We start from the raw sequence: 26,479 nt of genomic DNA on the forward strand, positions 1-26,479 counted from the left end.
AACATTGGGTGGGGTTTTTTTCTGAATTTGACTGTTTTCCCATACTTGCTTGGGTAGGCAAAGCCTTTGTTTGCTTCTAAGTTCTTGTAAATTTATATGAAACTGTCGCTAAAGTTCTTGGAGGAGGGTGTGTGTGCAACCTGGGTCGTCTTCTGGCAGTCACCCCACAGTTTCCTCTACACACACATTACCTTTTTGGAGACAAAGGCAGGTGATTAGTTGGTGAAGTGTCATCACAGTCTGCTGAGTACTGTCTTTCCTCTCAACACTATGATCATGTTTTAGCACTGTCTGTATACCCAAAGGCACCACATTCTGTTGAAGTATCCAGGAGAAATAATGAAATAAGCTTCTTACAATACTTTTAAAATAACTACATAAGAATTATGTGGGTAGTGACTATTTAGAAAATAATCATCCACTTTTTAAGTTCATGGTAAAATAGATTTGAAAAATAAATTTAGGTGAAAGGGTGGTATTATTTAAAATGAGAAATTCTATTTGACATCAAGATAGATTCTAAGTTATTGCCCTGGCCGGTTGGCTCAGCGGTAGAGCGTCGGCCTAGCGTGCAGAGGACCCGGGTTCGATTCCCGGCCAGGGCACACAGGAGAAGCGCCCATTTGCTTCTCCACCCCTCCGCCGCGCTTTCCTCTCTGTCTCTCTCTTCCCCTCCCGCAGCCAAGGCTCCATTGGAGCAAAGATGGCCCGGGCACTGGGCATGGCTCTGTGGCCTCTGCCTCAGGCGCTAGAGTGGCTCTGGTCACAACATGGCGACGCCCAGGATGGGCAGAGCATCGCCCCCTGGTGGGCAGAGCGTCGCCCCATGGTGGGCGTGCCGGGTGGATCCCGGTCGGGCGCATGCGGGAGTCTGTCTGACTGTCTCTCCCTGTTTCCAGCTTCAGAAAAATGAAAAAAAAAAAAAAAAAGATAGATTCTAAGTTATTAAAGTTCAAGATATTTTATTTTTCTTAAACAAACTACTCCCAGCCTCAAAACCTGAAAGGGTACTTTAAAATTACTTTATTGAGTCATGTGTGTTCCAAAGCTCTTTAATACTATGACTCAAAATACTTAACCGCATTTAGAAAAGTGTCTATTAATTAATGATCATTGTTTTGTTTGCTAATTTAAAACAACAATGACAGAATTTTAAAAGCAAATGTGACAGGTGAAGCCTTTCATGCTAAGAGGTGTAAAAAGTTAAATTGACTGAAATCAAAAGTTGTTTTCATGCTCCCTGCTTGCAAGTCATGGTTAACTTCATGGAGTTTCCACGTTGGATCTCTGAGGCCATGAAGGGCAAAGAGGAGTTTTGGTCAAAGATACAACTGCTTGTATTGTCTTCTCAAACAAAAAACTTGCCTCTGCAACTTTTACTGCAGTATGATTTATGAGATAAAAATATATCAGTAAGCACAGACATATTAATATACTAATTTTAACTTGAAAAGACACTAACGTTTAATTGGAGCATCTCACACTAAGGAACAATTTTAATTAGAAAATGCAGCTTGGCCCTGGCTCGTGGCTCAGTGGATAGAGCACCGGCCCAGCATATGGAAGTCCCAGGTTCTGTTTCCGGTCTAGGCACACAGGAGAAGCGACCATCTGCTTTCCTCCCTCTCCTTCTCCCCTTCTCTCTCCCTTCTCCTCCTGCAGCCAGTGACTCGATTGGTTCGAGCATGGCCCCAAACAGGGTTGCCAGGTGGATCTCAGTCAGGGCGCATGTGAAAGTCTGCCTCACTACCCCCCCTCCTCTCACCTAAAAAAAAAAAAAAAGAAAAATAGAGCTTTTTAAAAAAACTTAAGTATTTGGGCCCTGGCCAGTTGGCTCAGTGGTAGAGCGTCGGCCTGGTGTGCAGAGGTCCTGGGTTCGATTCCCAGCCAGGGCACACAGGAGAGGCGCCCATTTGCTTCTCCACCCCTCCCCCTCTCCTTCCTCTCCTTCCTCTCTGTCTCTTTCTTCCCCTCCCGCAGCAAGGCTCCAATGGAGCAAAGATGGCCCGAGCCCTGGGGATGGCTCCTTGGCCTCTGCCCCAGGCGCTAGAGTGGCTCTGGTGGCAATAGAGCGACGCCCCGGAGGGGCAGAGCATCGCCCCCTGGTGGGCAGAGCATCGCCCCTGGTGGGCGTGCCGGGTGGATCCCGGTCGGGCGCATGCGGGAGTCTGTCTGACTGTCTCTCCCCGTTTCCAGCTTCAGAAAAATGCAAAAAATAATAATAATAATAATAAATAAATAAATTAAGTATTTGGAAAATAAATGAGAAAAATAAAGTAAAAGACACATATCTAGTAAGGCCAAAATGCCCATATTAATAGAGGCACTCCATTCAACCAGAGCCTTTAAGTGTGTGTTCTGTAAGCTTCTTGGCTGCAATTTCCTAATATAGACAGCCGAATCTCAAGGTAAATAAAAGGAACTCACCCCTTTGAACCATTTATAACCAGAGAGTCCCCTAAAAGGCTCTTCTTCAACCAGAGAGTTCTCACAAACTCTCCCTTTTTTGTATATGTTCATAAAAATCAAAGTCCCTTATTCACACCTTACTTCAGCTCAGCCATGAAACATTAAAAAACGTGCCAGCCGTCTGAGGTCAAGGCCAGTCCAGCTAAATGGCACATAGTAATTGCAGCTGTAGTGAACAATAGATATTTATAAAATGTGATCCGATTCCAACAGATCGATAGAGAAGGTTATTTAAAATAGTGAAATAGTTTCTGTCAGTTGTGGAGACAAGGTGTCATCTGAAGAAGTAATAACTATCATCTAGAAATTGTTCTAAGCCAGTTCCCCTAGAAAATCATGAAATGTGGCAGCACTGTCAGGAGCTTATGCAGAAATGTGCTTTCTTGTGACAAGTTTCTTCTCCAACTGGGAACAGTGTTCAAAATAAGTCTGAGAACAAATGGCAAAGACTCTTTCTTTGGCAGAGTGGCATTTAGTGACATGTTCTTTTTCTTTTTTTGACCTGTACTATCATTAAGTTTGGGTGGCACTGGTAATAGGAAATAATGACTGTATTCCTCAGCATAGTCTTTTTAAAAGAAATGCCCAATATCCTAAGTCAGGTGGCAAAGAGTTAGATATCTGACTATTAGAATAAAAGAACATTTATGTTCATGCATTTATACCTGCCATGCATATATCTTTGAGATATATTCTTCCAAGCAAGGATCCAATGAAGAGTCAAAGAAAACTTCACAAATGTGCGGTTGTCTGTGGCATGTAGAGCTCTTTTTTTTACCAAAACAGGGTCCCCAAGCACAACTGTGCAGGGTGAGCGGTGCCCAAGTGCAAACAACAGCTTGCTCGCAAATAACTGCGCACAATACATAATCTTTACGGCAAGATCTATCACAGCCCTTTGTTATGAGGTTATGATTTCAACTATCTAGAGCTTTATTTTCATAGAAATTGCACAGGGGAAATTTTCTATGGGAGTTATCAGTCATGTTATACTACTGGGCAGGCTGTTAGAGAGCAGCCTGCAGCAAGTAGCTGTCGTTTGTCATAGAAAAGCAGCTGTGATGTCGAGGACTTGGAAATAGACTAACTGTGAGATCTTAGAACAAGTCACTGAGTTTCTCTGAACCTCAGTCTCTTCTTCAGGAAAATGGGGGCGTGATAATATCCATTCTGCAGAGTGGTTCTGAAGACTAAAAAAGGCACCAGTCTTAAGTGCCCAGAGTATACCAGGTACAGCACACACACACACACACACACCAGGGAAAGGCAGCCACCCCACAGGTCACTGTTGTCATTTGTGTCCCCCCTTCCTTTAGCTTCCTGGATCTTTTGTTTCTGCTTCTCATCATCTCTGGACACTAGAAGGGCTCACTAAGCTCCCCTCATATGTGTTAGCTTTCAAGGTGAGGATAGGCCACCTGCCACATCTGTAAGGAAGGGAAGTCTAAAAGGAGTGAAGATGGTCAACATAAAAATTGATTTCTTTCTCTCACTAAGGAAGTTCCCAGTTTGGCAGTCAGCAGGGATCCAGATTCCTTGTGCCTCTTTTCATCTCTACTGTAGCACCTGGCTCTCACCCTCAGTCGGTCACCTAATGGTGCAGGCTGGCTGCTGGAGCTAGCGTCACATTTGTGTTTCGGAACTCAGGACAGGGGGAGGGAGGGAGGAAGGAAGAACAAAAGGGGAGCACTCTCTTTTCTTCTAAGAAACTTCAGAAGTTCCACACCTTTCCTGCAGCATCTCTTTAACCAGGGTTTAGTCCCACAGCCACACTGAGGGAGACTAGGAAGTGTAGGCTTTGATCTGGGTGAATTGCCACCCCAAATAAAATTAAATGTAGCAAGAGAAGACTGATACTGGTTAGCAACCAGCAGACTCTACCACAAGAGAAGTAAAGTTTCTTATTCAATTTGCCTTGGTTCTGAGTGAATCCCTCTGGAAAGGTGAGTTGAGCTGTAAAAAAAGGGCTGACTCACTACCCCACTCAGAATACAGAAAGGCCCAGAAGTCTCTGCCAGTGTCACTCTATGACTGTTCAACATCCTTGCTTCCAATCCCCTGTTCTTATGCTTCAACTAGAGCTTTTTGTTTCTTGTTCTCTGATTCTGAAATAAAATCTTGTACTCTGACTCTAGCATTTAACAAGCTTCTTCTAAATCCATATTTGACCTTTGATCCCTTGACTTTATCTGCTTTCATCTCTTGTTTAGGGAAGGAGTACCTAACCTGGAGTCCAAGTTACAAGAAGGGTGTCTCCTACAATTGTATACCAAATAATGTACACGTCTTCATTTTCTTTCTGGGAAAAGGGACTATAGCTTTCCTAAGAGTCCTAAAGGAGTCTAACCCAAATTAAGTTAAGAATCACTACTGTAGGGTGAACTTCAATGCCTTCTATAAGGTTTTGGCTATAAGCAGACTACTAGCTGTAAACACAGCACAGAAATTTCAGAAACAGGGAGCACCATATCAACCCATTTGTTAGGACTGGCTGATGATCAACAGCCATGATCGACCTATCTGCTCCCAAGAGAGGATGTCAGGACTAAGGACGTGCATCAAGATAAGCTTGGTCTTAGCTGTGCAAGACCCAGGCAGGAATTGTCAAACAGGGTGTAGCTAAGGCCAAGAACCAGATGCTGGATTCATCCTCATAAGCTGTCTTCTTCAAGGTTGGGAATGATAACATCGTTGTCTCCTCAGTACGTTAAGATGCCACCTGTCAGATAACAGTCATTCACTAAGCATTTATGGAATGGAACTGAAAGAATAGTTTATGAATTGGGTACCTGGCACAAACAAGGAACCTGAAAAAGATAAGATCAGAGTCTCATGATTAAAATCTCTAGACTCTTTCTCCGAGTCCTGAGTAATGGCCATGCCTCTTCCTGGTCCTTAAATAGGAAGACTAATTCACAAACTAAACCTGGGGCCTAAATTTACTCAAATCATGAAGTAGACCAACCCCTTGGCCTTCAGTCCCATCCTTTCTCCCTTCACCATGTGGTTCTTGCCTGGACATCTAACACTGATTTGACTCCAACTCAGCTTCCATCCAATCCTTGGTACGGTTCTGAAACGATTGTGTATGATTCCATGTTCCTTGCCTATTGTAAGATTCCAGCACACACACTGCCACCACAACCTACTCACCATGTAAATATTTTTGCCATTCCAACATTTTCAAAACTCAATGGCACTATTAACACGTTTGTCAAAATGGTTAGAAGCACACCGTGAGTTTGACTCTTGGTGCACTAAGCGGCACAGGCTAAACCAGGAATCCTTCTCTTCTTCTTCCTTTATCAGGCCATCAGACATGAGGGAGTGTTGGTTGCTACGGTGATGGGGCTCAGAGCAGAACCAAAGCATGATTGTGACCTCCAGAGGTGATGGTAACTGAACACATGATTTCTGAGGGTCTTCTTCCTAAAGTTCAAGGGTCCTACTAAAGAAAATGGACATTTTCTTTCTTTCTTTCTTTCTTTCTTTCTTTCTTTCTTTCTTTCTTTCTTTCTTTCTTTCTTTCTTTCTTTCTTTCTCTCTCTCTTTCTCTCTTTCTCTCTTTCTCTCTTTCTCTCTTTCTCTCTTTCTTTTTTTTTTGGAAACAAAATTCTTCTACCAACAGATATATCCTGAGGATCCTTCAGGATCTCTTTGCCCTCTTTTACAGCCGTGTAATTAATTTGATTGCTTTTTTTTCTCCATGATTAAAACTTAGTAGCTTCACCTGTGTCTTATATACAACAATTGTTATCTCATCCTTGCAAATAGCTTTTCTAAATCATTAAGACAGCAAGAATTCCCATTAGTCTTCAGCATCAGTATTCAGCTCAAATACCCTATGCAGTGATAAAGTCTCCCCATGTCACTTGGCTGAGTCAATCTAGGCATCTCTCTTCAGTGAACGTGGCCTGAGCCGAGCCCACAGACTCCAGTGCTTGAGGGGGTCAAGCAAAAAGAAGGAAGACAATAAGCCTCAGAGTCAGTAAATATCTTTTTGTTTTCTGGTTCAGTTTTCTGTGGATGCACCTTCTTTGATTTCTCTTAACCACTATGGTTGGCACCACAATCTTGTTTCAACGACTGGTCTACCAGATGGCTCTGTTTTGAATTGCTTTGAAGAGAGCGTGGCTTGCTACTTTTAAGTCAGTTTGTTAGAAGACAGAGCTAACCTACCAGGATATTTAATGCCCACAGTTAGCTCTTTATACCAGTTAAACATCTTCTTGTTATTTATAACTGGTTAATTAGAAAATCATCACTTATAACTATTCTTGACAAATATTAACTTCAGAGAACTATAGAAACATAGCTGTCCTTAGGGATTATCAGTAGAAAAACCATGTAGATAATTATATTGAGATATTTAAAACTTGGGTCAATATTTCCAATTATCTTCACAGTTAGCATCCAGATGTTTACATTGTTTTTTAAAATACAGAGTTTGGCTCTTGCTTTTATAGACTCTACAGGTATGAAATTGGCAGTCAGGTTTTTATTTTAATGTTGCAAACCAATTTTATACAGAACTTAGAATACTTTCTTTTCAATTAACATTTACATCATCCTGCAATCTTAGCTGTGAAAGGGACCCAGAAAAGTTATTTCTTTCCTTCTATTTCTCTGGGTAGACCACAGCTAAAATATTCCATTTAGATGAGAATCTGTTTTGTTGGTGAACGAGCACAGAGCCAGCACTTCTACCACCTCCTTTGGTAACCCACACTGGTTTCTGACATTTTATGATTGGCGACTGAATGCATTTCCAGGAAATGAATTGTTTCAGTGGTTTTGAACCTCTTTTATTTAGATCCCAAGTACAAATACTAAACCGATCATTTGTGTTCCCCAAATAACTGGTTGGCTTCTTTATTTTCATTTATTTTTTTACCACCTTTCCAGGTTTACTTATGAAATTGCTCCAGTGTTTGTCCTTATGGAGCAAATAACGCTTAAGAAGATGAGAGAGATAGTTGGATGGTCAAATAAAGATGGTGATGGGATATTTTCTCCTGGTAAGTTTCTGATTTCTTTCCCTGACTCTCCTCCAGGTTTGTAGTATGAATCCTTAGGACCCATTTGATAATATTAAATACAGAGTGAGTCTGTGGAAGAATAATGACCATTAAACAAATATATATTTTTTTATACTCTGCGTCCTTTGTTAGGGTAAAGGCTAGCAAGAATGCTCTATTTTATGTGTATGAATAACAAAGGCTGTGCTTAAACCTGTCCAAACTCACAAAAGCTGTGTCTAAATTATACTAAACAACTCCAGTTTGTCCACAGCAGTTTGATTAAGCTGAGGATCAATAAATCAAGATTATCTATTGACTAATCGATTTTTGCCGAACTAGTATATCTACTTTGTATCTCCAGTTTGATGTAGATATAATGAGAATCTTTAAAACAAAGACAGATGGCCCTGGCTGGGTAGCTCTGTTGGTTGGAGAATCGTTGTGATACACCAGGATTGCAGGTTCAATCCTTAGTCAGGGCATATGCTGGAATCAACCAGTGAATGCGTAAATGTGTGCAGCAACAAACTGATGTCTCTCTCCCCCTCTCCCCCTCTCCCCCTTTCCCCTTTTCCCCCTCTTCCTTTCTTCCCTTCTCCCCTTCTCCCCCTCTCCCCCACTTCTTCCCTTTCTCTTTCTAAGATCAATTAAAATGATAATAATAAACAAGAACAGATATTCTTAGAGGTAGGAAGGAGTTTGGGATGGTGTCAGTGACAGTATCATTGTGCACAAGGGGAAAAGAAGAAATAAGAATTGCAATTGTGTAGGCAATTCAAGTCAACCACCAATTTGCCTGTTTAATTGTCAGATAATTGATGCAAAGTGATTAGTTTATGTTGGCTAGATATAGCTAGTTACTTCAGTTCTCCTTGCATCTTTATTTAAGTAAACACATGTTTGGTTTTATTTTAATCAACTTAGAGCTCTCCTAAACGACTCGATTGGGCAAATTGAGGAGAGTATCCAAGCCATATCACTGTTTCCTTCAGTAGCCTCCATTATTCTCTCTTTATCTGTCTTTCTGAATCAGGGAACAAATTCATCTTTGTTCAGTAAATAGATTGAACAGAAAGTGAAACCGGGGAAGTTGTAACTCACCTATCTCTTTACAGCCACTGCCATGTCTTATGTTTCTGTCTAGGCTTCAGGTAAGGTGGGCACTGGCACCTCCAGCCAAGTTGCCTAGATGGCTTTGATCATGAGTGTGACTGTGGTATTCCCAGGACAAAGGGTCCAAGGGAAGCCCTGGCAATAAGGAAGCCATCCAAAGCTGTCAGGATATTTGTCCTGCCCTTTCCCGGCCTCCCTTGCCTCTTGAGACATCAGCTTAGCCTTTGCTGTTAGAAACAATAATGAAGGAGCTCCAACACCTCCCAATGTGTCTGCTTGCTGATAGGGGGAGCCATATCCAACATGTACGGCATCATGGCTGCTCGCTACAAGTACTTCCCGGAAGTTAAGACAAAGGGCATGGCGGCCGTGCCCAAACTGGTCCTCTTCACCTCAGAACATGTGAGTGCTCTTGCTTATAGACTGTGGTGTTTGTGCCAAGGGGACTATCTAACATCTAACCACAAGCCTCTGTTTGTTGCAGAGTCACTATTCCATAAAAAAGGCTGGGGCTGCACTTGGCTTTGGAACCGACAATGTGATCTTGATAAAGTGCAATGAAAGGTAGGCAGGGGAGAAGTGAATATTAGGTTCTTGATGTATTAAATGTGTTCATCTGTAAAATTTGTTTTATTGTGCTTAAGGACTGACTCAGTACAGTGTGCCAAGCTGCTAATGGTCTGTTGAAAATATGCGATTAAATTACTTTTTGCTGCAGCTGAACTTTTTTTCATGTGCTCTCTCATTGATTCTTTATTTTTGTTTCTCTCCTTTTATAATAATTACAGGGGGAAGATAATTCCTGCTGATTTAGAGGCAAAAATTCTTGAAGCCAAGCAAAAGGTATGGTACATCTAAACTCTGGTGAATATAAATTTTTGAAAATAACTTCTTTCTACTGTAGACAGTAAAAGTCTTTGATAATATAAAAACTTATTTTATTGTGTTTCTAAAATTTTATTCTCAGGTGTTTATTTCCAACTTGTGAGATGATTTGGCTTTAAAGTTGTGTCTATGCTATATCAATTTTTTTAAATAATGAAAAATTCAGTCTTTAAACCACTTGTCCTATATTAATTGTGCCAAATGATAAATAAATAAATCTACTATCCAAGCACCATGAAGATACAGCCTAATGAGGTTGTTTTTTGTTTGTTTGTTTTTGTATTTTTCTGAAGCTGGAAACGGGGAGAGATAGTCAGACAGACTCCCACATGCGCCCAACCGGGATCCACCTGGCACGCCCACCAGGGGCGACGCTCTGCCCACCAGGGGGCGATGCTCTGCCCCTCCGGGGCATCACTCTGTTGCGACCAGAGCCACTCTAGTGCCTGGGGCAGAGGCCAAGGAGCCATCCCCAGGACCCGGGCCATCTTTGCTCTAATGGAGCCTCACTGCGGGAGGGGAAGAGAGAGACAGAGAGGAAGGAGAGGGGGAGGGATGGAGAAGCAGATGGGCGCTTCTCCTGTGTGCCCTGGCCGGGAATCGAACCCAGGACTTCTGTACGCCAGGCCGATGCTCTACCACTGAGCCAACCGGCCAGGGCCCCTAATGAGGTTTTTACTTGATACTTGTTAGGTATAATCTCATTTTAATAAATATTATTTTAGCTAAGGATTCTGTTTTAACAAAGTGCTTCCATGCCCTAGCAGATGGACCATGATACTTGGTGAATCGGCCTCAGGAAAGTCTGTTAAATAAATAATAAATCTTGTAGAACAGATATATCCACAAGGTGCTGCCAGGTGGCTGTCAGGCCATTTACAACTCATGGTGTTGGTTACATTCTTGTAACTCCTTCTCTACTGTGGTTGTTTGCTGTGGTCTCAATGAGGGAGACTGATGGAAATGTCATTAGGACTGAGCAAGAAGCAGAGGTGGAGCTGAGCTTAAATAAGACCTAGGACTCACAGATTTCTCCCAGTCTGTCTGACTCCACCCTCTCATTTATTTCTTGTTTTCACGTTAAAATTTTACCACGTCAGATAGTTCGGTTGGTTAGAGTGTCTTTCTGAAGTGCAGAGGTTGCTGGTTTGATCCCCAGTCAGGACACATACAGGAACAGATCGATGTTCCTGTCTCTCTCTCTCCCTTCCTCTCTTGCTAAAATCAGTAAGTAAAAATTTTAAACTAAATAAATAAAGTTTTACCATGTCCAGTGTTAGTGAAACACTGTGTAGAGTGGTTTTAGATAACCAAACGATGCTTCAGTATTATTAGCACACTTAGAATACCACAGCTTCTAAAATATACTATGTCCAGGAAATATTCAGAGCTACCTGCCTGGCACTTCAAACGTATCATTACTTTTTTCTCGTTTATTGTTCACTATAGAACTTGTCCGTATCAAACACTGTATATTTTGCTTATTTAATTTTGTTTGTTGTCTGTCACTGCCCACTAGAATATAAGCTCCAGGAAGACAGAAATCTTCATCTGTTTTGCTCACTGCTGTATTCCCCGCATCTACAACAGGGCTTGGCACGTAAACATCACTCAAAAATTATTTATTAAATAAATGAATGAGTGAGTGAATGTACCAACAAAGAATGTGCCCAGATATAGCATCTGATATCACATCAGTTCAGCTGATCTCTGAATAAATGCTACTGCAATTCATTTACTTCCTGTAGAAAAGACAGGTTTAAAAGACTAATCAGCCTGTCTCTCTTACTTTATAGGGATATATTCCTCTTTATGTCAATGCAACTGCTGGCACGACTGTTTATGGAGCCTTTGATCCGATACAGGAGATTGCAGATATATGTGAGAAATATAACCTTTGGCTGCATGTTGATGTAAGTGCTATGACTCAGGGTGGCCCAGCCCATTCGGTGCGGAAGCAGCGATGATTTGTGGTTTGCCTCAAGCCTCTTCCACTGCTCCCGCTGGCTCTCTCCCACTGCCCCGGCTGGCTCTCTCCCCACACCACATGAGTTCCACTCTTCTCCACGTCCCAGTTGGCCCTTCACAGCTGGACATACTACAAGCTGTACGTCCCCTGGGACTCCTCCAGTCCCCTATGGCCAGTTACTGTCTTCTGTGATTCATTTTAGAATATGGTCTCCATCACCTTCCTAGGTAGCTTTTGTCTGGACAAATAGCTACATAGAGAAATATTACTGATTTCAGAGGGAAAAATATAATAAGATACAGTGTATAGAAAGTGGACATGAATCTGGGTGCTCGGCTAGCTGCCTTCAGTCAGCAATCTATGATACTTTTCTAAAAAAAAAATCTTTTAATGCGTATCTGGTACCTTTGGAAAAGAATAAAACAGTATGTGGAAGGTGTTGTCAACTAAGAGATTTAGTCCCAAATTTTGCCAGGAATGCAAAAGATACATTTTCACATGAGTGACAGAGTGTATTTTTTCCTTTTTCTCACTTCATTCTCTTAGGGGTATAACTTCTCACAACTGGACAATTGGGTAATCTGCTGTAACTATTGAACAAATGACTAACAAAAGCTGTTCTTGTGTTATGCAGTGCCCTAAGCTATTCAATAAACTTATGCATCAGGGTACCCACAAAAATGTCTTGATGTTGCAGGAGCTGTGGTGGGACATCCCAGCATGGCAGGCTGCTGCTTTCTGAGTTTGCAGAAGCCCTTAGAATTCTGCCCTCCGGAGTTCAGATGGCAGGCTCTAGTCCTTTGTGTCACGTCCATAGCCACCCTGGGGTTCATTGAATGTCTCTGCCTTTCCACTTTCTTCCCTTGGGTCTTGGCAACACAGGCTCAGGCCACATTTACTGTATCAGTTGTAACTATTCTGACTTTAACCTGGAGAAACTTTTGAAGAAGTGTCAAATGATGGATTATAATTGCCACTGGTTGAACAATCAGTGTGGGTTCCTTTTGTCAGAGAAGCTTATGTTTTATGACCATCTACTTTCTCATGTTTTAGCAGAGGTGTTGAGTGACTGGTTTGGATTCTTCCATGTTGCTGCTCTTCCTCCCTCTCCTTTCTCTGTCCTCACAGGCTGCCTGGGGTGGTGGGCTGCTCATGTCCAGGAAGCACCGCCATAAGCTCAGTGGTATAGAAAGGTAAGGGCCAGAGTCCGGGCCTCCTCCATTCGGGCCATCCAACGTGCTGTGCCGCTGAGTCTGCTTATGTCCCCAACATCTTGTTTCAATCGGACTAAGCTCACTTTTGCTCAGTGGGCATTTATTGAGCACGTTTGGTATGCCAGGCACTGGGCAATCAAAAATGATTGATTTCTCAGTCAAATGAGTCCTCCCTTCAATGAATTCATAATTTAGAGAGAGAGGCAAGTAAACAAATAGCTACAACCCAATATGATAAGGGCAACAATGGATATGATTGCTAGGTGCCCAGGTAGGAGAAAAGAGAAACCAAACAGTAGGGAGAGTTGGAAGCTAATGAGAGTTTGTCAAGGGTACAGGAAGGGGCACTGATTCATTTCACTCCCTTTCTCGTTAAGCTTTCCACTGGGAAAAGGGTAGGATACTCAGCTTATCCAACCTATTTTCTTATTCACCATTCAAGTTCAGTGTGTATGCTGAGCCAAATATGATTTTGACTGACGTCAATGTATTGATCTCAATTGATCCCATTGATTTGGCAAATATTTACTGAGTACCTATCATGAGCCAGGCAGACATGGGCGTGAATATTTGGTTACCTGCCTTCAGTCCGGCAATCCACGGCACTTTCCTAAAAACTGAGCCTGGCACGTGGAGGAAACGCAGGCAGTGTATGGAAGGGTTATGAACTAAGGGAATTAACCTCCCGGAGCTCACCTTCCAGTGGGCTGGTTGGTCATAAATAAAGAGATACTTGATCTACCTCATAGTAAAGAAAAATAAAACAGGATTAAATAACAGTGAGCGACAACACATGCTGTTTGAAACAGTAGTCAGAGGCCTTTCTGAGAAGGTGACATTTCGGCAGATAGTGGGAGAAGGGGAGACAGGAAGCAAGGATACAAGGAAGAGTGTTCTAGGTGGTGGGAAAGGCAAATGCAAAGGCCCTGAGGCAAGGCTGTCGGCAAGTTGGAGGACCATCCAAGAGGCCAGTGCGGTGGAGCAGAGCGACAGGAGTGGAGCAGACGAGGCTGAGGGTGGGCTGGGAGCAGGCAGCAGAGAAAGCACACCCCGGCTTCTCTCGCAGAAGGGGCTCTGGCTCGAGTTTTCGTTACCACTGCTGTGCCTCTTCCTCTGGTTCAGTGTTGAAAGGCCAGGGTCAAGGTGAGCGGGACTGCTTGCAGCGTAGCTGTGTGACTCTATGACTCGGAGGATAGTATGCTCTATAGATGAGCCAGTCCCGCTGCACTTTAGACTCCTCGGCAGTTTTCACTTTCCATCTTTGAGTGGAGGAAAACTTGAAACATTCTGTACCAGCCTTTTTCTTACCTAATATTTTAAAGCACATATGTCTTCTGAAGGAAACTGAATCTATCTCATGTCTTACTACTTTCTATTTGTAGCAGCAAAGAATCATTCACACCAGACCTTTAGGACATCCAAAAACCCACTTAATTTAAGGCATTTTATGAGATCTAAGTATAATTTTTAAAGGCCCGGTGGTGATAGCTATGAGAAAATTGATGAAATCTACTACCTTTTAAATATGGCTCGACCCACATGCACTTTAATGAGATAAGCATGTAGTCAACTTTTCAAAGAATTTTTCGTAGGTCTCTTTCACAAAGGTTTTCTTAGGGGGACAGGACTTCAGGCCTTTCTCTCTTATCTTTGAAACACAGTGCATACCCTGCCATCACGTGTGCACTAAATTATTTTCCCTCTAAAGGACCTAAAAAAGATGAAGAGGTTAAAAATTATTTTCCCTCTAAAGGACCTAAAAAAGATGAAGAGCAAGGATTTAGCTCTAGGGAGAGCAGAGTCAGGATAATTCGGAACCAATTGCTCTGTCTGGGGAAACCATCTTCACAGGTGTTGAAGTTCAGAGCCCATCGATGGGCCAGGCTGTTGGGAAGGAGTCTGGAAACCACTGAAGCAAGTTACCCAAGCCTTAATCAGTACACATTCTACTTAGTAGCTTCCATAATGTCCCAGCTAGTGTGCTGGTTAACCATTTAATTGTGGCTGACAGAGTGATGTGCTTGCTAGGAGACCAGGCTTCTGAAGCTATCATTACAGCCTAAACTGGCAATGTTGTGTGCATTTTTAGCATTTAAACAAAGCTGCTAAGTAGTCAAAGTCTAGAATTGTCTAATTGATCCTTGCTTTTAAGTATCACTCTTTATACTACCTTATAAGTAAGGGCGTGAGCATCACCAGCCCCTCTTATAAGTAAGAACTGGAAGGCAGAACAAGCCTGAGTCAGCTGCCTAGAGGGAGGCAGGCTCGTGAAGGGTCAGCAGCACTGGCTGTGCAATCCCACTCCCTGGACTTGACTCCCGGCTAAAACACTTCCTGGCTGTGTGACTTTGGGTGATGTATTTAACCCCTTTGTGCCTTAGTTTTCATATCAAAGATAGATAATAGTTTCTACATCATAAGGTTGTAATGCTAATTAAGTATACCAGACACAATTATTAGTATGTATTTATTAGCTCATTTTCTTTTTTACTCAATTCTGTGAAAAATACTTGAAGCACAGAGGAGTTATGTAACTTGCCCAAACTAGCAAACGTCAGAGCTGAGATTCAGATTCGGACAGTTTGGCTCCAAATTCCTGAAATGTTAACCATGACACCATACTGGCATACTGCCTGTAAAGCTTGCAGAATATTAGAACGCGTGATGAGTTCTCACAGACATGAACTATTATCAATAGCAGCTGTTTAGAAGGGGCAGTCTGCAACTTAGCACCCTGAGACTGCCTGCAAAGCAAAGCAACTGTTCACCACTCGGTTAGTCAGTTTAGGGGACTGGGCATCGAAAACATGCCTGGCTCGGGTTGCAATGGCTGGTGTTTTCCTTAAGAGGACAGTCACCTCTTGCTGGTTCCTTGATCTTCTTCTCAGAGTGTCATGTTTCTCTCAGGGCCAACTCGGTGACCTGGAACCCCCACAAGATGATGGGTGTGCTGTTGCAGTGCTCTGCCATTCTCGTTAAAGAAAAGGTCTGTATGCCTGCCAGAGATGAGCTGGTGGCCTGCACCTTCTTTAGAAGGCATAAGAACAGAAAAGCATGGGGCCTTTTAACAGTGCTTGGTGCCAAACTCACAAGATGGGCTGCCTGTTAGGACCACAGTTGCTGTTCTTTCCTGCCCTTAGCTGGTCGTCATCGGCCAACCTCGTTCCCCCTCCAGGCGCTTGCTTTCTGCTGCCCTTCTTCCTTGTTTGGTGCGTAGGGCCCTGGCAGTGACGTGACTACACGACATTACTTCATTTCCCGTCCTTCATGCTTTCACCAACGAACGTGAGAGCACTCGGAGTGCCAACTCTCACCTCAGTGAGGACAGAAAAATGGTCACTGAACATCTGTTCCATTCTGAGCATGAATTTGTGGTCCCAAGAGCTGAAATAAAGTTGACCTTTACATAATACAAATGTCCTCTCAGAGTAACAAGGACTATTGACTGAAAGGCTTCCGTAAATGAGTTAGTAGTGTATTCCCTCCTATAAGCATCCCCTGCCCTCGAAGGCATTGTTGCTCCAGGAAAACCTTTTCACACTGAGGCATTCCTGAAGCTCTGTCGGGCCCTGTAGCAGCCAGACCCTGCACGTGCTCTCCCCTGCGCTTCCAGTGAGAGTGCCTGTGAACCCTATCGGAGCTCCTGGAAGAGACTGAAAGACATTTTAGGGAGGAAAGCTCTTCACAACATGAGACAGCCCCATACACTGCAGGAAGATTTTATCCCCTGCCCAATGAATGCCATAGCACTTCCCAGACTTTGAAACAACCTCGAACACCCACACATGTTTCCAAATGCCCTTTCAAGGGACAGTGGGGCCCTTATTGGCATCTAAGGCAAAAGATAATTTTCTAATCAGTAACAAAGAGAAAGAGACAAAGTTTTTTCTAAGAGTTGTTTTAGAAAAGAACATCAGAACAAGTGCAAGACCTCCTAAGACACTGGAAGGAAGGTTGCATGTGCACCTGAGTCTAGCCAGCCCTGTTTCAAAGCTAGCCACATCTCTGACCTGGGAATGCAGATGCACACCTGTCTTGATTTCCATGATAGGGAATTCTTCAAGGATGCAACCAGATGTGTGCGGGGTACCTCTTCCAGCCAGACAAGCAATATGACGTCTCCTATGACACTGGGGACAAGGCAATTCAGTGTGGCCGCCACGTGGACATTTTCAAGTTCTGGCTGATGTGGAAAGCAAAGGTACGAGAAAGGGAATCCAGGAAATGGAACCGAAATGTAATTTTCACAGGCTGGCTGGCTAAAGAGAGGGAAAGATATATCACAGATAACTCACTATGTCCAATCAATATCTAGATAATTGAGTTAACTGTATTTTCTTTGGTTTGCGAATGAAATCATTTTATTTCTTATGTCATACTCTCCCTTCCTCCATTCAATCTCCTCAGTTTGAATTAGCATGAAGTCTTCTTATAAATTTCTCTCATGTCAAGATAAGGACTCCCACAGCAGTCCTTAGGGATGCTGAAATTATTTAGTGCAGATGTAGGAAAAGAGATAAAAATGAAATTACTGTATTATTGTGTTCGTAACCCTTAATTCCTTTATGAGGCCTCAAATCATAAGATATATAGGACAGTTTTCAATTCTGTTAAAATAATGGCTTTCCCATTATTTGTACTTTACACACTAATCTGGAAAATACATACTTTATTCTGAGAAGTTTTACTGCTGGTCTGGATGCTGGTTCTACATTCATCAACCTCTCAGATTATAGTTCTGTGTTTAGAAAAAAAGCAAACTATTGAAATTTTCCCCAAAATATGGGTGAGGGAGAGTATTACCATTCGACTCTTTGTTTCAAAAGTACTTTTTATACCATCAAGTAAAGGAAATTTTTACTTCACAGCTGTATACTGCGTCCATTATTTTTATTTACCTACTGTAACTTAATTTTAATAATTTCCATGATTAAGACTGGCTTTACCTAATACCAAGACAGAAAGGCTTTCCAGTGAAATATCTAGTCAAATATTTCTTCTACAGGAAGAATTTTTCAGATTATTAGTTTTTCGCCTCATTTAGCTATTAAAAAAAATTTTTTTTTCCATTTTGTCTTAATATAGAAATAGTCTGAGTTTGATGTCTACAACAAAGTAAGGTTAGGTATTTTAAGCATAAAAAAATTGTCATAAGCCACAAAAGAAAGAGCCTTATCATTTAAAAAAGTGATAACCTCCCTGTCTCAGTAATTTGTATGTTTAGCTTGCCTAAAAATAACCCCTTGAACCATATGCCCGAAGTTTGGCTCCTAGAAATCGGTTGCTGAGTTGGGACCCTGGCACAGGCTTGCTTCCCAAGTGGAACACGACCTGGCTGGGTGTGCACCTAGCAGTGATTGCTGCTTTGCTGGTGTTGGACCTCACCCAGGCCCATTAGCAACCCACAAGCCAGCCTTGTGCATCTGCTCTTGTTAACACTGACCCACTCAGCAATCTCCCCGCTGCTGTTGTTAATCAGCCCTGCTGGCTTTTGAAACTCACATTCGACCAGTTTGTCAATAGTCGGAGCTACTGAAATTCTCAGAGCATGTACTGAGACAAATGGCTTTCCCATCTGTCTGCCTGTCACATGAAGGGATAATACTGTGCTGTGTAGAAGGTAGCCTGCCGGGGACTGTGGGGCGTGGGTTTGAGCAGGACTCATTGCTGGGGAAGGTGGGTTTTAAAGTATTGTTTTTCAAATTCTCTGTGGTGCAGAACCAATTGGAGTTTTTTAACCTATCATAGATCAATACAAAAGAGATGAATTGCTAGAAAAATGAAATATAAAACCATACGAGGTACAAATCTAATTTTTAAAATTAGATTCAGTAGACATTAAGATTATTCTGTTCAATTGCTATAAAAGTTTCTTATTGCTTAATCTCAATTTCTGATCTCATCTTATCATGGACCAGTTACAGTTTGTGAACTGAGTAACAGTACATAAAGTAAACCAGAGGGTAGGCTTCAGGTCCAGGCTGCAAATAACTAGGAGGAAACTAAAGCCCTGTTGAGAATAACTGCCCAGAGACTAGAGTGCCTTCGAAAGACAGCAGGCGCCCTCCATTTCTGGCATGCAGAGCTGCGAAGAAATGTACACATTTAGTTAGGTGCTTCTTCCTAACCACCTCCAAGAATATGCTTAAGTCCATTTCCAGTAGATAAGGACAACATAGCCTTCTCAAATGCCCATCACAGGGAAATACAACCTTTCACTGACAAACTTGACTTTTCAAATCCCACAGGGAACAGTGGGATTTGAAAATCAGATCAACAAATGCTTGGAACTGGCTGAATACCTCTATGCCAAGATAAAAAACAGAGAAGAATTTGAGATGGTTTTCAATGGTGAGGTAAGTTGTCATCACGGACTAAATGTACAACATTTCCAGCAAATCCCACATTGCCAGAAGCTGTTTTTGAATTTTCATTCTTAAAGATTATTCATTTAATTTTCTCTGTGTCCATAAACTTCTCTTCATGGGATGACTTTTCCACATCACCTCTTTATAGACAAGAGGTCTTTCTTGGCAGGTCTGAATCCTTTATCATTTTTTGGAGGTCTTATTATTGTGTTGAATCCCCAGAATAAATTATTTCTCAGTTCCAAGAAGTTTATAGGATAGGTATGCCCTTGTCTCCCAAGACTGGTTCGAAAATGAAGTTCTACTTTACATGGATTCATTATGAGGACAGCAAGGTACAGTTGTCTCTGCCCTGAGATCGTACCTATATTGTATACAATGAAGTACTTGTCTTATCAATATTGACTGAGTGCCCACTGTGTGCCAGGCCCTATTCCAGGAGCTTGCTTATATAGTAGTGACCAAAACAGATACTGTCTCTACCTTAATGAAATTTGCATTTGTCTAAAGAAAGTTTCCATTGTTGAATAGGAGCCAGTGTTTAATAAAAGAAAACACACTTATAAGCCACTATACTATAACACCACCTACATTCAATTTTGTCCATTTGCTTGGCAGTCTAGACTAGTTAGGAACACACTGCAGAATCAACAAATGAGGAAGAAAGAGCTCTGAGCAGTTCAGATCAATGGTACCGTGCTCATGCACTTCACCCATGTGACCACACTGTGATCATATACACTATTTTAAATATTCCAATAGCAGATTAAATGTGATGTCTCAGCTAGTTAGAGGCGGGCACAATGATGGCAAATAGCAACTGGAAAGGAAACTGAAGAACTGTAGCCATAATAAGGAAGAACTAAAAAACAGGAAAAGAGAAGGACACTAAATAGTTCTAGGCATCACAGTTGGTCCTATCTTATGGGTTAGAACCAGTATTAATGTTAATTATGGTAATCCTAAGTCATCAAGAAAAGATTCAGTATCAGTATAATAAATTCAATAAGATACTCAGTTGTCAATAAAAATAAATTGTGTTTTGGTCATTTTCTAGATATGAGGTGCTACAAAATGGCAAAATAGATAATACCCTTTTCTCACAACTACCCAAATATAATTTTTTAATATTTCAGCATTTTCTCTTGTTGGTTTTTTTGGGGGGAGAGGAGGTTTGTTTTTTGTTTGTTTTTTGTCAGAAAGCATTCCATCAAGGATCTTTGGGGTTTGGAAGAAACCTTCACTCAAGTTCTCATAAAGCTCTCATAATTTTCTATTGTTTGTATGTTTGTTTGTTGGTAAAAATCTCTGCAGCCTGAGCATACAAACGTCTGTTTCTGGTACATTCCACAAAGCCTCAGAGGCGTGCCGGATGGCCCCGAGCGTCGGGAAAAGCTGCACAGGGTATGGAACCTCTCCTTTGTCTCATCTAACCCTTAGCATTTCTCTGGCTTGTCGGATCATCCTTACTCTTATGTGTCCAAAGGGGAGACATAGAAATTAAAGACTGGGGTGGTGAGGAGCCAGATTTTTATGTCCTTCTTGAGAGGTCTGGCTTGTCCCCTTGCTGTGGTTCAGATACAACAGGGGCCTCCAGAGGATGTATTCATGTCTGGGGTCGGTGTCCTTCATTGAAGAAGGGACCATATGCGGGGCAGCTGAATCCTATACATATTCCTAGGACTTCTCTACTAAACTATGTCTGTTATATTATCTTTTACCAAGTTCAAGTCTGCTCTCATGCTGATTCGTTCTGATGGTTGATTTCTCTATCTAGTTTACATATTATTGACTCTTATTGGTATATTTCATTTATATATGTTTTATCCATCCACCCATTCAACAAATATCCATTGAGTACAGTCTCTGTGCCAGTCTGTATCCTGGGTTCTGGATTATAGAGAAGCCTTAATGTGTGTAGTTGCCCATAAGAGTTTTTTGTTTCTTATTTTGATTTCATTATCATTGTTTCATGACTGACTTTCAAAATTCAGCTGGAGGGTATTTTCTGAGGGAATTTATGATGGGGTAGACTGGAATAGTCATTAGATCTGACCCACTGAAGAAATCTAGATATAAAATATTTCTTTTTCTATGTCAGTATAAATAGAAAGGGTAAAAAGCAGACTGCTCTTTTTACCAACCAAGAAATAGGATGCATTGTTAATATCAGCCTTGAGTTTTGTTTTGTATTTCCATCACAAGGTGGCTCCAAAAATCAAAGCCCTGATGATGGAGTCCGGCACCACCATGGTTGGCTACCAGCCCCAGGGGGACAAGGCCAACTTCTTCCGGATGGTCATCTCGAACCCAGCCGCCACCCAGTCGGACATCGACTTCCTCATTGAGGAGATAGAGAGACTGGGCCAGGACCTGTAATCCCCCAGAGAACATGAGTGTATGGGGATCCCCCTTCCCTTCTGGCCCTCTAGAACAACTTTCCTGTCAGTTGCTGAAACAATAGGCCATTTCACTGAAGGAAAATATAATATCTTGAAGAATACTGTTAAACTTTTACTTAAGCTTGTTATAGTTAGCAGGAAATAGTGTTCTTTCTACAAAGTTGCACATTAGGAACACATTATATATGTACAGTTATATATACCTCTCTCTCTATATATATATACATATATACATATATGTATGTATAATAAGTGTGGCTCAGCAATAGGTCACAGCATGTTCCCACTCCAAAACAATTAACTTTACCTTCAGCAGTTCCTAAGAGGCTATAAACGGGCTATAAACGGGCTCACCCAACAACCCCAAGAAAGATGTTCCTCAAAATATGTTGTTGGGACCAAGGGAAATTCTGTTAGCAGGAGTTGACCTCGTTGTCATTGTTTTTCCCACCTAAAGTGATGATGGATGAGAAAAAGCACCACTCGATGACAAGAGTTACACCCTCCCCATTAATATCCTCTTAGGGAAAAATAGTAGCAGAGTCCTTGTGACAGGTGTACTGTTGCTGTATTTTTAGAGATTAATTTGTGTAGATTGTGCATATCTCTGTTGTCTAACCTTTTGGGGGGAACACATGTAATGATTTAAATGACTTTAAATGTAGGTATATGAAATATTTGCTTATTTATATTGAGAGATTTACCATGTTAAAGAAGTGTCTTGTATTTTCTTCCCATTCGTAATGTATCTTATTTATATATTAATGCAGTATGTTCTGAAAACTGTTTATGGTATTTTCGTGCATTTGTGAGCCAAAGAGAAAAGATTAAAATTAGTGAGACTTGTATTTATATTAGAGTGCCCTTAAAGTGATTTAAACATAAGCTTAGTGTCTGTAAGAGAATTCAGATATTGTACATAGAGTCATATATATGGAAATCTAATTACTTCAACAGCATCTGCTCTCCTATTACCCTGTCTGTCTGGCTGTATGTCTGGTGTTCTCAATGCTTTTCTAGTAACTGTTGAAAATAACTAAATCTCCTGTAATTTTGTAGTAGTTCATGACCAATCTCTGTGACTCGCTTAGCGCAAACCTAAGGCAACATTTCCGAAGACCTTCTGAAGATATATTGACCAGGCTCACCACTGTTTTTGAGGAAAGGAAATTCACACTGTGTGTTTTAGAGTATGCAAGAAGAATATAAATAAATAAAAAATATTCTCCATGGACAATTTACACAAAAGTTTTCTTTTGGTTTGTGTTTGATGAAGAAAGGGAGATTTCCAATTATAGTAACTTGAATCACCACAGCCCATTCACTGTCCACTAGCTGGCTTTAGGTGGTACTCGGTACCCTTATTAAGCTGGTACTCAACCAACTGTCAAAGGTTCCTGAGCCCCTTCTCTATAAAATCATTATGATTATAGTATTTTTTTTTAATTGGCAGTTTAAGCCTAGAGAAGGAAAGGTAATCTCTTTCTCATTTTTTAATTTGCATCTTGGAGTTGCACTCATTCAGTCACTCATCCAATGTTTCTTCTTCTGTTCCTGACACTGTTCTAGGACAAATTTTTCTCCTAAGAGATCTCATATCATTTGGTGTCTGTGTTGTCTGATTGCTTCCAAGACCATAGAATCACACCTTCCTGCTGCTGATGCTTGTACCGTGGTCCCAAGTCACTTCCTCAAGAAATATGATATGGTGCTGGATCATTAGAAAATAGAGCCCATTTTCTGATATTATATTTAGCTATAATAAAACTATCTCACTTGTCTGGAGCAAAAGGAGATCCTTATTTAATACATGTGGCCTGACCTGTGTTAGTGCAGTGAATAAAGTGTTGACCTGCAACGCTGAGGTTGCTGGTTCAAAACCCTGGCTTGCCTGGTCAAGGCACACGTGGGAGTTGATGCTTCCTGCTCCTTCTCCCCCCCCCCCTTCTCTCTCTCTCTCTCTCTCTCTCTCTCTAAAAATGAATAAATAAAATAAAATAAGTTATAATTATAGTACATGTAAGGGTTGGATAAGAGTCATTTGTAATTCACATACTGATTGCATGTGGGCTCTATAGAGAGGTGATCATAAAAAGTCGCTTTATTTTTTCTCTCATTGTTCCTTCAAATCCCCTCTGTGGGCTAATTCTTTTCACGCCCCTATTTGAATTCAGACCTGTCTGATAGCTTTTCTGGCCTCTCAGTCACAAGAACAGTCTCATTTCATCACAAAATGTCGTTTCAATGTAATAAACAAGTGTTCACGCTCTTATATGTTACAGAGCTCTCCTTCCCCGTCATCTGGTCTGTCTGAGACTGCAGCCCCACAGTGGCAGGGAGGGCGAGGCTGGTGACGGGGCGAAGTCAGGTTCTGTTTCCACTTTTCAGCTCACTTCTACTCTCGAGCTACTATATTTTCTTATTGAGAGTCAGGCCTGGTGGGAGGAGTTAAAGTAACAAAGGCACAGTTGTAGGTAGATGTTAAATTGTCCTCTGGCATCTGGGCCCATGGTCCATGAGATTTTTTTTTCATGGGACAATGTTTTGGAGGTAATGGAGATTTTTTTTTTATTAAGGTAAAATTAAGATACAGCAAAATTTACTCATTATAGTGTACTGTGTTTGGTGTTTTGTGAGTTTCTATTTTTATTGATTTTAGAGAGGAAGAGAGAAAAACATTAATTTGTTTTTCCACTTGTTTATGCATTCATTGGTTCTTTTATTTCCAGCTGTTCAATATTTATTTCAGATTTGTATCAGTCAGTAGACATCTGTTCTGTTTTTTTAATTTAGAAATTAAATTTAATGCAGTGACATTGGTCTACAACAGTGGTAGTCAACCTGGTCCCTACCGCCCACTAGTGGGCGTTCCAGCTTTCATGGTGGGCGGTAGCAGAACAACCAAAGTATAAATAAAAAGATAGATTTAACTATAGTAAGTTGTTTTATAAAGATTTATTCTGCCAACTTAGCAAAAATCTGACATATAGTACTTGGTAAGTAATTATTATTATATGCTTTAACTTGCTGTAACTCTGCTTTATAAATTTTATAAAGTAAAGTGACTTACCTACTTTATAAATCACCATTACTGTGGAACTGGTGGGCGGTTAGAAAATTTTACTACTAACGAAGATACAAAAGTGAGCGGTAGGTATAAAAGGTTGACTATCCCAGGTCTATAAGATCACACAGATTTTAGGTGTACATCTCCATGGCACTTGGTCTACACATTGCATTGTGTGCCCATCACCCAGAGTCAAACCACCTTCTGTCACTGTATGTTTGGTTCCTTTTGTCTCCACTGTCCCCCACCCCCTCCCTCTAGTAACCACCATACTTTTGTTTGTGTCTATGAGTCTCAGTTTTATATCTTAGATGAATAAAACCATACAATTCTTAGTTTTTCTGACTGACTTATTTGCTTAGCATAATGTCTCAAGGTCCATCCATATTGTTGCAAATGGCAGTACTTCATCTTTTCATATGGCTGTGTAGTAGTCTATTGTATAGATGTACCACATCTTCTTTATCCAATCCTCTATTGCAAGACGTTTTGGTTGAACACCATGAATAATGTTGCAATGAATATGGGGGTGTATCTGTCTTTGTGAACAAATGTTTTTAAGTTTTTCTGGTAGAAATCAGTAGAGGAATTGCTGGGACATATGATAACTCTAGTCTTAATTTTTTGAGGAACCATCATGCTGTTTTCCATAGTGGCTCTTACCAGTTTACATTCCCATATTGGTTAACTCTTATATATGATCTGACTGGGGATCGAACCCACAGCCTTGGCATATTGACAAACCCATTCAGTCACATAATTACCACCACAATCAAGACGCAGAACAGTTTCTTCACACAGATAAATTTCCCCACACCCCTTTGTATGTAACACCTTTCCCAATCCCCAATTCCTGGAAGCCTCTGCCCCTAGAGTTTTGCCTGTCTGATCATGTACAAGGAATCATATCATATGTAGCCTTTTGAGTCTAACTTCTTTTACTTAAAATCATGCATTTGAAATTCATCAATGTTGTCTGTGTCAGTTGTTTGTTTCTTGTATTAGTATTCCATTTGTATGGCTATACCACACTTTATCCATTCCCTAGTAGAGGGAAATTTGGGTGGTTTGCAGTTTTTCGCAGATAAACATGAATGTGCAGGTTTTTGTGTGAGGATAGGTTTTCATTCAATTTGGGTAAATACCTATGTGTAGGACTGCTGGATCATACGGTAAGAGTTATGTCTAACCTTATAAGAAACTTTTCCAAAGTAGCTGTACCATTTTGCATTCTCACTAGCAATGTACACATTTTCCAGTTGCTACAGAGTTCCTGATAACACTTGTGTTGTAATTTCTAAAATTTTAGCCATTTCTTTTTTGTTATGGTTTCATTGAGATATAGTTGACATACCATATAATTCACCCATTTAAAACGTACAATTCCCTGGCTTGTAGTATATTCACAGTGCTATACGTCCATTACCACAATCACGTTTTCATCTCCCCAAAAGAAACCTCATACCCAGTGACAGTCATTCCTCATTCCCACAAACATATACCCTCTGGAAACCACTAATCTACTTTTAGTCTACAGCTTTGCCTTTTCTAGACACATTTTATGAATAGAACCATATTATATGTGGTCTTTTGTGACTGGCTTCTTTCACTTAGCATGTTTTCAAGGTTCATCCATGCTATACCATGTACCAGAACTTCATTCCCTTTATTGCTGACTACATATTCCATTATATGAATATACCATATTTTATTTATCCACTCATTAGTTAGTGGACATTAAGCTATTGTGTTTCCACTTTTGGGCTATTGTAAATAATAATACTATAAACATTTGTGTATAAGTTTTTTGTTTTAATTTGCTTCTTCATGAAGCACTTTTGAAGGATTCCATTGGGGTCTTCCCACCTCATTGCACAGGAGGCAGTCAAGGTCTCTCCTCCTGTAAGCCACTCAGACCCTCAGTTCTTGGACCCTGGCAATCTGCACTGTCCAAACCTTACATCAGAATCC

General features: G+C 41.1%; 1 protein-coding gene across 1 annotated transcript in view; it reads left to right on the forward strand.

Annotated features, from left to right (window-relative positions):
* Positions 1–22,253, forward strand: part of GAD1 (glutamate decarboxylase 1) — a 42,928-nt gene extending 20,675 nt beyond the window's left edge. The window contains exons 7-17 of the mRNA XM_066345400.1: positions 7,375–7,487; positions 8,890–9,005; positions 9,088–9,167; positions 9,392–9,446; positions 11,285–11,401; positions 12,586–12,650; positions 15,579–15,657; positions 16,723–16,872; positions 18,920–19,027; positions 20,354–20,443; positions 21,245–22,253. Coding sequence (XP_066201497.1) covers positions 7,375–7,487; positions 8,890–9,005; positions 9,088–9,167; positions 9,392–9,446; positions 11,285–11,401; positions 12,586–12,650; positions 15,579–15,657; positions 16,723–16,872; positions 18,920–19,027; positions 20,354–20,443; positions 21,245–21,418 — 1,147 coding nt within the window. The 3' untranslated portion in view covers positions 21,419–22,253. The remainder of the gene's footprint in view (positions 1–7,374; positions 7,488–8,889; positions 9,006–9,087; positions 9,168–9,391; positions 9,447–11,284; positions 11,402–12,585; positions 12,651–15,578; positions 15,658–16,722; positions 16,873–18,919; positions 19,028–20,353; positions 20,444–21,244) is intronic.
* The last annotated feature ends 4,226 nt before the right edge of the window (positions 22,254–26,479 follow it).

The sequence above is a fragment of the Saccopteryx leptura genome, chromosome 7, assembly GCF_036850995.1.
Source record: "Saccopteryx leptura isolate mSacLep1 chromosome 7, mSacLep1_pri_phased_curated, whole genome shotgun sequence".
In the NCBI taxonomy this organism is placed as follows: Eukaryota; Metazoa; Chordata; class Mammalia; order Chiroptera; family Emballonuridae; genus Saccopteryx; species Saccopteryx leptura.